Source organism: Polyergus mexicanus, unplaced genomic scaffold (assembly GCF_030449975.1).
Source record: "Polyergus mexicanus isolate NDT 795.1 unplaced genomic scaffold, iyPolMexi1.0 SCAF_13, whole genome shotgun sequence".
NCBI classification, from domain to species: Eukaryota; Metazoa; Arthropoda; class Insecta; order Hymenoptera; family Formicidae; genus Polyergus; species Polyergus mexicanus.
Genome location: NW_027223333.1, coordinates 6,544,336 through 6,557,936, shown reverse-complemented (window position 1 = coordinate 6,557,936; position 13,601 = coordinate 6,544,336). Strand labels below are relative to the sequence as shown.

The 13,601-nt window shown below is 31.6% G+C and overlaps 1 protein-coding gene across 5 annotated transcripts in view; it reads left to right on the top strand.

Annotated features, from left to right (window-relative positions):
• Positions 1–13,601, top strand: part of Serca (ATPase sarcoplasmic/endoplasmic reticulum Ca2+ transporting SERCA) — a 42,974-nt gene that overhangs the window by 9,515 nt on the left and 19,858 nt on the right. For all 5 annotated transcript variants that reach the window (XM_070306115.1, XM_070306116.1, XM_070306112.1 and 2 more), the window contains exon 3: positions 12,857–12,874. In XM_070306115.1, the coding sequence (XP_070162216.1) occupies positions 12,857–12,874 (18 nt within the window). The remainder of the gene's footprint in view (positions 1–12,856; positions 12,875–13,601) is intronic.

The window sequence follows — 13,601 nt, the reverse complement described above, 5'->3', positions numbered from 1 at the left end:
TACGTATGTATCGTGTTTGTAAGATCCGGTTGTATAGAGGATTGTTTTTCAACATTTCGCCGCGTCTATACACATGTGAACGCCACGATCTCTGTGTTTAAAAGTATCTATTCGTAATCTCTACGTTTTTATTATCGATTAGCACTTTTGACTAAACTTTAAATTGTTTGCGTTCAAAAGTCGGCTTCAAATTCACATAGATTCAATTTGGACAGTTTGGATAATAATAATAATAATAATAATAATAATAAAAAATACTGTTTCAAAATTCTGTGAATAAATTTATCACGCGATACATCTCAGATAATAATCCGTCAAAGTTCCTTTTCTTTCTCGTTCGGTGATTAGGACTATCCATACTTTGTGGAATTGATTTAACCGTCCGATGCATCTCTCTATAAATCACTTTGGAAGGACTGCTTGTGTATGACGCGCGTATCTGTCTATGCTTTACAATAACGTAATCGGGGACGTTTAAATCATCGACATTCCAATTTCCGTCGTCGACACGAACCACTCGATCGAATCGCAATACTGTATATATACAATATTTCGGGAAATCTCTCGAATTGTGCTGACGAAAATTCAATCGCGTTCGAAATTTGTGGAATAATAATTTTTTTGCAATAGTATCCGAAACTATTTTCATCTCTTTCGATAACTATATTCAAGATTAATTAACATTTACAGTTAATACAGCGATAATGATATCCTAATACATAAAACTTATTCTTTTAATTTCTCGTTATACAATTTTCACTTTATATAAAAATTACTTGGAATGATAATCGGAACTTTATGTTAACGTGCGATAACAATTATGTAAAACGTTATGAACCATGACACAGATTACATGAGATATTTAAATATATTTTTATTCTCTTCTCGTTCTTTCCAAAACATCAGCGTACATGTTACATAAAAATAATTTAAAAGTAACAATAAAATGAAAATTATAAATTTTTACGAAGGTTGCCTTACAATCTTGTTAGGTTTACAGTGCGGCACAGATAACTCGGGATTCACAAGTTTCGTGATTTTGCTTCGTATATTATAATTTAATATAAATTTTAAATTACGATTTTGTCTCTAGATTGATTTTTTAGGCCCGTATAAAGTTAGAAATTCTAAAGTTAGAAATCCGTTAAAGAATATTTTTGATCAGATGTTTATAGATTTCTGTGTTGAAATTAAAGATATAGAAAACCGTACACGATGATGTATAGTTGATTGAACAATTCGGTGATATTTCGACACGTATCATTACGTTCTTTGTTTAACTTTGTAACTTTGTGTTGGCTGCAAAGTCCCTCCGTTAATTTCGTCCGGCAATCGTGCGGAGGAGGAAAAGCGAGCACGTGTCGAATGGTTTATTTTTGCATAACGCGTCGCTAGTTTGCGCCCCTCGAAATATCGGACGTTTTCCCTCTCCCAAGTCTTGAAGATCGAGCATCTAGAACTTCCGATAAATAATCAGCGTGACTTATGACTGCGATATGCTTTATCTGCTTCTTAAAGATTTCCGTGTAAAAAAATTTCAAATCTTTCTCTCGTGATTTGATCATAAAAATGCGATTAAATTCTATTAATGAAATAAAGTGAATTTAAAAAAAAAAGCTTATTGCTAATGTTTTTATGATGTTCATAGTAACGTTTTTACGAGTTCCATTCTGCTATCGAATAAATTATCTTCAAGCGAAATTAAGAGAAAGATAAAATTAAATAACACTAGGAATGTAATAAAATTAAATTAAAAATATCGCAGAATTTTAAATAGAGATATTTTATTATTGCTCTTATAGTAATAGTTATGGAATAGAGTCATTTTTTCCGCATTTTATATCGAATATATGTATATATTATATAAAAAATCGATTTTAATAAAAATTTATTTCTATTTGTATAAAAAAATCTTTCGGAAAAAAATTATCTAATTAATCTTTAAATTAATTGACACGAAACAAAATTATCTCTTGTTTATTAAAAATGTTATTCTTCTTAATAAAGTTTCTTGCTTCTTTTTTCAATATTTCGTTATTTAAATATAAAACCTGGCATGTTTGTGAACAGAGACTTTCTGAAAACTACCAAAGATGGATGAAATGCGATCATTATAATGATTTACACTTATTATCATTGATTTTGCGAAAATGCATCATTGCATGCTCACTTACACGATAATTTCGGTGCTATTCGCGTGTATATTTGCAGTAAACATTATGCAAAGATTACGGGAGAGCTACAAAATAGGCGAGTGCGCGGCAAAGTATCGTCTTTCGTTTACGAAAATAAAATACAGTCAACAAGAAACAGAGAGAGAGAGAGAGAGAGAGAGAGAGAGAGAGAGAGAAGAATCTGTCGGTGGAGTTAAATTTTATAGTTAGATATTATCTGGCGTGTTTCGTCGCTATTTTGACGTTTCTCCGTCGTTGCGACGTGATACGATTGTTTTTAAATAACATAAGAGCTGTCTCAGAAAATCATAGCATCGCTTTTCACTGCTAAGAATTTTTCTCGATTTATAGATGCGATCGAAAATGCGAGTCTCGTCGGATAAATTTTTAACTTGAAGTATTTTGACGGTTTGCTTTGTATTTAAAATTTGTGAAAGTTCTCTTTTCTTTAGATTAAACATACCCAAAATTTAACTTAAGAAAATTGGTAGATTTTGTAGCGCACATAACAATGTCGTGATAATAGTTTTTCATAGTTGGACTTGTAGAATGCATGTTATGTTGAGGAAAAATAGTTTCTAGATAACTCAGGATTAATTTAAGATCAAACATCGCAATACAGGTAGATTATTATCATCTTCTTTTTCTCGTGCGTATATATTCTGCAAAATCTGTTTGATAATCAAACGATGATAATTATTTATCGATTTCCAGCAAGTATTTTCATGTGCAATATTAATGTGATCGAATGGCCTTCGTTATTTACATAATATAATGCAATAAAATTTATTCTCTTCTGGTGGAATCAAGTTTTTATTAATATTGAAAATAATAAAGTTAACGTTAACATTAGCTTAATGTTATTACTATCCGTTTTATATCGCTTCATTTGTAAGCAAAGAACGCTATGAAGTTTTATGAGCATTATTAATTGATCTTTCTAATTCAATCTGCAAAAGATGTTCCATATAGAAAATATATTGCATGCAAAATATGTATAAAAAAAAAAATTAAAAAACGATATTTTCATATGTAGTTTATAAAATTAACCGTATTAATGAACTTGGAAATATGATACCGACTGTTGGACTTATTTAAGTTTAGCCTTGACAATTAGTTGCAGAAAATTACGAAAGCAATAGGCGCACGTAACACTTTAAAGTTTGAATCGATCTGGTAAATGCGGCTGTACCGCCGTGTCGCGAGTTTGATGGATAGCGTAATTCGATTGCACGTGGCCGAGCGTTGCATCTGGCAGACTACGCGCAGTAGCTTGATGATCGGTGCTAATTGCGTCCACAGGAGAAGAAAAAAAAAATGTAATCTTATTTAGGACAAACTCGATTCACGAGCAAAGTCGGCTTCCCCTGATCGAGAATTTTGAAGCGTCAGTTTGATGCAAACCAAATGCAAATTTGACAAATCGAAGCGTTACAAGATTTTATTATAAAAAATAAACGTCTCGATATAATCGATCATTGTATATACAATATTATGTATAAAACGAGTCTAATTCTTTTTGTGGTATGTATAATATTGTATGTTTAATTTAATAGAAGAATTAAACAAAAACGTATTAAGGAATAAAATTACAGAAAGAGAGAGATTTCTGCAGATAAAAAAATCTTGAAAATTTTGCCGATCGAATTTGAGAGATTAAAAAAAGATATTGGGGTATCTATTTCTCGCTTGAAAGATAAAATTAGAAATCAGTTCACAAGTATCTGATAAAACATATGTGCCATCTAAATTGTAATGACAATACTATGTTTATAGACTTTTTATATTTTCCAACGTCATTATTTGCAGGAATGTTTTATAATATATATATATAACATGTACGAAATATGACATGTTTTATTTATTACAGACAGATATGATTAATTAGTGTGGCATATGTTTCATTTATTACGATGAGGGATAAAAAAAATTATTTATCGATTATTTTTTAACATTATCGCTCCAGTATCTTTCGCAGAAATGTTCATTGTGAATAAACACAGAGGAAGAAAGAAATTCTGGAAAATTAAGAATGTAATGGTACTATATACAAATTGTTTATCAGAAACATTTCTTTGTTATAATGCCAGAATTAATACTTTTCTATTTCCAAGATGCAGCTCGATTTATGATTCAATGATCTTCTTTATCGGTATTGCCATTATGAAAAGCCATTTAAATTATAATTGATCTGTACGCTATTGGAATATTTCTTTCTTACTTTATGTTTTATTAATTCATCACGTCACAGTTCATGGAAAGTTTCTTTATTACAAGAGTGACTCTATCAATGAAGAGAAATGAAATTTAGAAGTTTAGAAATTCATTAAATTGACAGCGACCGCACTATTAGAAGATTGTAAACGTTTCCGTGTATTTTTTTATTTTTCCGTCCAAGGACATATATCGATTTAACATACGTCAGTCTTAATCCACTTTGCCGCATGCGAGGAATCTACAATTGAATTTGAAATCGCAATTCTTATAATTGTTATCTATATAAATATTTTACACACGCGATTGAAGCCTGATGAATATCTTCAGAGATTCGTATTGATGATATCAATTCGCGTATCGGATTTACGAATTTAGATTTCGCAAAGGAAAAGCACAAAAAAAAACACGACGCGAACGTTGGTATGAGGAATGATAAGCGCTAATTCGTTATCATTGAAGGTGCGGGTATTGCGACACTCATATTTGCACCCGTTCAAAGATAAACAAATTCTAAGTGGTTACACAGCGATCTCTCTAATTCATTTTTATCAAGACGCGGCCGAGGAGAATTTCTCGACGAGTAATCGCGCAGTAGACCGCATGCTATAGCGATAAAATGTCGTCGCCCACATAAATTTACATTATATCAACGGACTCGACGGGCTTCCCGGCTTCTTGAGACCAAGAACTCGACCGCGATGCAGTCGTCACTGTGATCGTATAATAAATACCAAGAGTATAAACTGTCGCGCAAAAATTTCCACATATACTTTAATTCACACTAATCTTCGCATATATTTCGAATTATATATTTGAGTGTTTGTACAAGTGTACAACGTAAATAATTAGTTTTTCACGTCTTAACAATTCATTTTTTCGCTTATAATATTCAAAACGCAATGTTCAATCAATTGTGAGATGAAAAATGTATCCTTATTAAAAATGTAAAATATTGGACAATTATTAAATTAATTTATTTAAGAATATAATTGTATAGCATTATATAAAGAATAAAAATAATCCATTTTAAATAGTGTAAGCGTGATTGAATTGTTTCGACGGCTCTAAATTTTATTGCATTATTATCACTATTTAATAAGCTTAACATATCAATCTAACTGTACAAACATCAAAAAGCTTAGTCATTGTATCGAATTTATAGATATGAATCAAAATTTGTCTTCAAATGTGGTACTAGTAGCCACGATTATTCTCGAATTTATACACAGATTTAAAAGATTTAGATTCCGCGAAATATGTTCGTAATATTTCCGTTAACTTTGCGCTTTGAAATAAGAAATCAAATTTAGATATAATTAAATATCAATTAATTATTAATTTATTCTTCTCGAATTTATAGTTACAAAAATATACTATGTTAATGCAATTAATTGCTGCTTCGATTTTTACTATTTCTTAAATTATTTGATATCGTAGATGTAGATGAAATAAAATTTATTACTCGTCAATAGCTTAAAGAAATGATCGAAAAATGTATAAGTATCAGTTGACTATACAAGAGAAAAATACATCAAAAAAATTAAATGTTATTTTTTGATTATAATATTAATGTTTCTTTAATAAATTACTCTCAAAATACACTTTAAATCATAAACTTGCGCGAGCATTAAATTCGAAAATATATATCTTGAGAGCAATGCACAGAAAACGGTTTAATGTCACAATCGAAATCTGGTAATATCGGAATTTGCAGCGTACGATTCTTTATCTTTTTAGGTCATGAATTAATTGTCGATTCAGCAGAATAACGAATATTTGTAATGAAGAAAGATTTCACGTATAGATTCCTTTTGTGTATACCATATACCAGAATTTTATTAACTGAACAATCATTTTCAACCTTTTAATATTGAGTCTTTATTAGTTAAGAGAAAAATTTGAAGAAAGAAATTATATTTGTAATTAAAATGATCAGAACCATAAAATAATTCGTAAATGAGATATAGATATAAACAGGTATAGACCAATCAATATGAATCAATTTGAATTTAAAAATTAAACTTTTGTAATATAAGCAATTATATTTTAATAAAATAAAAAACCAGATATAATAACAAAAGCAACCGAAAAAATTAGACGCCCTGTGGTCAGACCGAAAGAAAGCTCAACGTGCCCGAGAGCTAATTCGATTTAGCTTTAATCCGTTTCGCGGACAAAGTTTTGTCCATATCATCCAATACGCGCTCGCGTTTCGCAATATAATTGCGTTTCTTAATACCTCTTGAAACTCTTTGTTTCGACGTGTCGTGTGCTTTGCAAGTCGCATACACAAGATATCTGACGTGGACAACTTCCAGCGTAAGCAACCACGTCAGAGCAACGTCGTTGGCCGATCCATTATTAATGAGCTGGCCGCGAAGAGACGTTTTCACCAGCGCCTTTTCCTTCGCTTTGCAATCGCGCGAGTTCGTATAGGAAACCTGGAACACATTACGACGAGGTAATTTAGGAACATCTCGACACCCATATGCGAATATAATTCTGGATTAATTCATTAGTACTTAAATATTCCACAGATGGCAATGGATACTTTAATGTTCATTTTACATAAAGAGAGTATGAAGAGATATAAATATATTACATTCAAAAGTAAATTTTTCATACTCATATTATCTAAATTCTCACGCTCTAGATGAATTATCAGCGTGTTTAATCGTCCTTAATTTTTTGAATTTTTTTTTTTTTTTATCTCGCTCACGATTCTTTTAATTCTCAATTAGCACATTTGTACATATATTGTTATTGCACATAAATATTAAAAAATTATAAAGTAGAAACGAATTTATATAATTTGCGATAAAAGAACCAATCTTAGATTACATAATGAATCGCGTCCTGTTTTACTTGAGCTACGTAAATAGCCGCGAGACAAGCAGGCGGCTGCAAAAATCGCTCGAGCACTTAATAAATCGAGCATGTGTGGTGAAATTGCATTAGGAGTTGACGCGATTGAGTGAGGTTAATTCATTTTAAGGTCGCTCTTCGAAGTCGCAGCATGCCTTGATATTTAGCGCGTTTGGGCGCGTTATACCCGACTTAAATATCGCTTCACATGATTATCCATTTAATTAATTTATTCGATCGATCTTAATAAATCTTTTATACAGTTCAAAGGATTCATGTTCATTATTATTTCTCAATGTGGTGCTTTCTTTGTTATGTCATTTATGATGGCAATTCGTCGCATCGCGTGACACGCGTTGTCCGAGTATACGGAAGTCGTGAAACTTCTTTGAACCTATGATTCAGTTAGAAAATATAGTTAATTAATCTTTAACATTAAAACAATTAAAACGTCAAAATCCTGAAAGCTTTATTAAAGTGTATTACGAAGACATTTTGATGTGTTACGTTGATTAAAACGACGTGTTCTGATTAAAATAGGGTTTTTGTGTCGTAAAAGTTTTTGAATTCGTAATGCCGATGAAAACAATTGATTTTGATTAAAATATACATATGGAACGAAAGAAAATTTTATTTGATTTAAATTTTGGGATAGCACTAAAATTTCGAAACTGTAATATAAAAAGAATCGTAATCTTTTATGAAAACACTTTAAGATACTTAACATGGGATTTCATGCCTAACAGATTTAAATTTGTAATTAAATATATAGTTGAATCTAAATACAACTCGCGGAAGGAAATGTGTACATGAAACGTGCTGTTTATTTTAAAATAACTGTTCATCTAGAAATAATTATGAAGAGGAAAACTTGTGTAAAATAGTTGCAAATGAAACTGACATACAAGGATAAGTGTGGGCGCGTCTGTTAGATAATCAAAGGAGTTGTGGCAAAAATTGTTAGTAGAAATTCGCAAATACCAGCGCAAGTTTACTATGGTCTCGTTAAACACTTATCGCCAAATAGCATAACCAATCGATGCTAGAATACTTCCATTATATTTTCTAACAGGAAATATAATTACGGATAGTGTAGAATTTTGTTGGCGGAAAAATGCAGAAATTAAATATCGAGTACATGTGTTTCTACGTTTAAAAAAAATTATCTTATATCTAAGTTATATATATATATATTAGACACTTTAATATGTTTGGAGATTAAAATTTTTTCCATCATTTAATATTTTTTCCATCATGTAGATAATTAAAATTGCAGTTTTTATTGATAAATTTATAACTTTTTTTTCATTTTAAAATATTATATTGTTTTTAAAAGTTTATTTCTCGTGATGACAGCTATATATATGCCAGAATTAAACATTATGCAAAATACAAGAAATTAATTTTTTTTTTAATGCTAATGTAAGTATAATCCTTCTTAACTGATTTTTATATAATATTTATATACGCAAACCGGTTAAATATAATATTATTTTGTTCATAACACTCAGGAAAATCATCGTACTTAATGCACGTTAACATTTAAAATAATGACAGTATAATACAAAATTTCGATATAAGTGATATATGCGATATAAATAAGTGTTACGAATGTATGAAATATCTTTTGGGTATTAGGACGAGATTGATATGTATTTGTGAAGCTAGTGATATGTTACGATTATATCGTGAAAGAATCGAGTTTTTCGCGTAATACAAATGGTCGAGTCGAGTATGCTTAAACAATGCTTGTTTTATCTTCTTTGCACAGTGTTACCTTCGCGCGACGCACAAACACTCGGTGTGTTAATATCGTTTGCTCATGTATGAGCGAACTGACGTTTCAACTATTGCAACCGCAGTTGCAAATTAGTTTCACGGATGACCTATGAGAAAACGCATCACGCATATACATATATTCTACGTATGTCGCGGAATTTATCTTCCATCTTCGTGTTTAGCTTCCATTTGTCAAGCGTATTATTCTTGATAATAAGTCCATACATGAAATTGTCATAAGGTTGACAAATGGGACGAGCGAAAGGAGAAAGTCACTTTCTTACAACAATATAATTTATGAATCGCTATTAATTTTTGCGCAGAATATCTTTTTTAAACCTGCTGAAATATTCACGCGTTTCTTTTTCCACGTATATTTATTTTTCTTTTGAATAGAGTACGATTACGTACATACGCTTATTTTTGCTCGAATTTCACGAGCAAAGTAATTCGTAGCATTCTAATGAAAACGGCCGGATGTCATGCATATTAATTGATTTCACGTGAGCTTTTTCGAGTTAACACAAGTCATCATCGGAAGATTTAAATTTAGTTTTGTTTATAGAGTTAAAAATTAAGCCCGCGAACTAATAAAAATATGGTAATATAATATTATTATATACGAGATATATTTCCAGAGAAAAATTTTTAAATATGCGAGTAAACAGAGGCATCAAATAGTTTGGCAACATCTCGATACTTTTACAATTTAATCACATTATGAAAGCTAAAGTTTCACAGAAACGCTGATAATTATTATGAAATTTTTTTTATTATGATGATGTATGAAATGTACAAGTGCTATATCTTATGGAGAGTATCACGAGTTCTAGAGAAATGCAATAATAATTTTCATGTATATGTATAAAAACTGGATTTTACATGTGAAAATTGTGTTTACATAACTTTATTCATATATGATAAAATTGTTATTCAGTCTTATGTAAAATAGGGATACGAAATATTTATATTTTTTTTTATAAGGATGTCAGAATTTAGATCTCTTTTAATATATTAAGAGAGAATTTTATCTTCACGAGTATCAAGCAAGTTTACTTTCAAATATTTAAATATTACATGTAATCTCTACCTTCTATTCTGAAATGAAATCTAAATATTTTACATTACAGTCATATAAATCGGACATATTAATTTGCGCGATCCGCCCAAGGACTTTTCAGGTTCGCCGAAATTCGGGCGTGTACTTGAATCGGAACTTACTCGTCATCTCTCGTAACGGATCACCCCTTTCGCTTCTCGTCGTAACTTCGCGAGTTAATGTTAGCACGTGCATAGAGCCAGTGGCGTGTCGTTCAATGCACGACGACGGATTTGTTTGCCGCACGTATCTATCGGCTTTGTACGGCCGTTCGCTGTCGCGTGATAAATCCGTAGCCCCGTGACGCTCTCGCACGGTGCGGGGGGAAAAACTCTCCGGCTTTTTTCTCGCACCTTTTCCCACCGCACCTTTTCCCTGTCCTCGATCATGCTCGCCGCATTTGCTTCCGTCCCAGCATGATGACGTCTTCGATAATTAACTCTCGATATGTGCGTAGAACGCGATTGATGCCACTCGCGCCGGAAGAATCGTGTGCATCCAGGAATACTTACGACATCGCAATACCATTGAGCAAGGATAGCTGTCTTTTACAGTATCGTGTTACGTTTGATCTTAGACATAATCGCTATCGATATCTGAAAGAAAGTTCTATAGAAATTTCGATATCTCGATGCTGACAATTTTTTGCCAATATTGCACAACATCGATTGTTGACTTGATATTATTAAAATACGTTATATGCAAAAGAATGGCAATTTATCCATTTTTTAAAGCAAGATAGCACAATATGGCTGTATATTTTATCGAAGATAATTATTAAAAATAATTCTGAATCTCTCTTCTCTCGATTGGAAAACGGCGCCGCCATAATCATAAAAGAATTTTTTTTTTTTTTTTTTTTTTTTTTTTTTTTTTTTTTTTTTTTTAATACCAAAGATATTATCGATACTTTTTCCCGATACTAATATTAATTCTAAGTACTAATCATATACATCTCGATACTATATTAGATATAATGCTTGCGTACCAATTAATGAGTTTGCCACGGTGCAAATCGACGCGAAATTGAAGCTATTATTCGTGCAACAAACGCTTTCACGCTTGCCTTTGTCATGACTTCGAGAATTACACGCGGTCTTTCATCAGAATCTGCCGCTGATGTGCGTTTCAAGAGAAACGACGTGTTTTCTCCGTTGAACACGTCAATCGCACGACGACTATTCAACGGAAATCTATGCGGATCCGGTATACTAATCAATGACTCCCACGTGTCTCTGTTTTTCCTCACGTGTCACTCGGCGGATAACGCGAACAGGCCACTCGCGTCGATAGACAGTTGCTTTTTCACTGCGAACGATATTCCCCAAGCGCATCCGTCCTCAATCCGTCTCAACAAAAATGTTAATCGTCATTTATTTTCGAGTAAAGTTTTCCGGAATTTTAATTCGAGAGAGACAAGCTAATTATACTGCGACATTTAACTTGGAAGAAACATCGCGGCAAATGATAACGCTCAATGAAATCTTTATCAACGAAAGATCTGAATAGATGGAGAAAATCAGAGTTGATCGGAGACGCGAAGAATCTAAAACATCCTGTATACGATTATACGATAACACAATGGGGTGTTCTTATCCTATTTTCTTGTCCAACAAAAAGCTCATTTTACGGGAGGATCTGGTTTTTCGCGATATATAAATATTTATACGACGGTTTCACTAGAAACAACGTGCGGAAATACGCGAGCGTTCACCCACGCATCCAATTTCGAGACGATAATGAACGGTTAAGGAGTAATCGACCTCGTAGATTAAATTAGAATGGAGATTTTCTCATTCAAGATAGATATGCATCTCTGACCTTTCTCGGCTTTCTCATTTCATTGAGACATATGACATTATTTCAAAATCATAGATGTCTTTACACGGTAATCAATTTGTAGATATCATGTTTAAGTGATGTAAATGCTGTTACAATATTATAAAAAGTGTATCGGTTCTTAAATTACTATATATTTATTGGATATACATTGGATATAATTAATAATATAAGAGTATCTAATTCATACACATACGTTAATAATTTCACGTTTTATAAACAATTTTCTCAAAATAATTATTTATCGCATTCTTTTAATCGCGTTGTTCGGAAAGATGCGTATTGAACGCATGCAAAATTATTAGCAAAATTCAATAATATCAAATAAATTCTTGTTAAAATTTCAATCTATCTCCTATTATATCGAACCGCCGTATTATCTATTATGTATAAATCTACCGAAAATTTAACGCTTCACAAACTGTCACTTGCACATTCCACTGAATCATCTATTCTGCACGCAAAATCCGTTTCCGCGGCTTCCTCCAATTTGTTCGCGTCATGGAAATTATGGGATTCTGGATTCTCGGTGCCTCTATTTAATTTAAACTAGGACGCCTTAAAGCGGATCCCTCAAAGCCGTTCAAGCATCTTGAATTAAACATATAAATCATTTCTCCACGTGTAAAGCAATTACCGCTCAACTTTTAACGATTTAAAAATTTTTTTCAAATATTCTTCATACTATTGCATATATACATAAAATTATTAAAAATTGATGATTAAATTAAGGTCTTTAAAAATTCTGTAAGGTAATAATATATTTTATGATAACAATTGTTGATTGATATACTGATTTAATTTTTCAACAATTTTATTATTCGATAAGTGAGGTGGCTATATTTTCTTGCATTCTAATATATTCCTCCTTTTTTTGTTACAGAATTGCCAGCTGAGGAAGGTGAGTATCGCCTTCATGCTCGTGACGTAGAAAATAGGTAAGGTCTTGCGACAAATTGACATGTATAATAATAATTACTCTCGATGGAACAAAATAAGCTCGTAAATCGGAAATACGAAAAAGTTTTTTCTTTTCTTTACAATTCGCTTTTATAGTGAACCATCGATTTTTGCAGAGTCTTGAGAATCTTAAATGTGTATGTGAGTTTTCAAAATTTTTGCCTCATCTTGACGAATGTCTATCTCTTCTTCGCTGGGGGTTGAAAAGATTTAGGCGCCACGTGAACGCGTCTGTTATCAATATAGGCCAAGCCCAGAGCTCCGTAAGCTTCAAGAATTAGCATTACACGTGCTATATTAAATTCACTTATGAATGCATAAGTAAGAGTTGCATATCAGTTTGCTGCTCAAGGAAGTCAGGATCGTTTCCTCACAGCTTCACGGAAATTCTTTAAGATTAAAAACTTTACAATATCAGTCAATCGAAACAGGAAAATAACAAATAAATTTATGGAAAAGAAATAGAATGTTTTTTAAGATATTGAAAATAAAAGAGAGAGAGAGAGAGAGAGAAAACTAATAAAAAAAATAATGTTTAAATTTTTTAATAATATTTAATATTTTTTTATTTCAAATCCTATGAGTTTACATCTTTTCATCATTTTCTGATTATATTTTAATTCCTTCAAAAAATGTATCTTTCTCACTCCATTTATCTTCTATACATA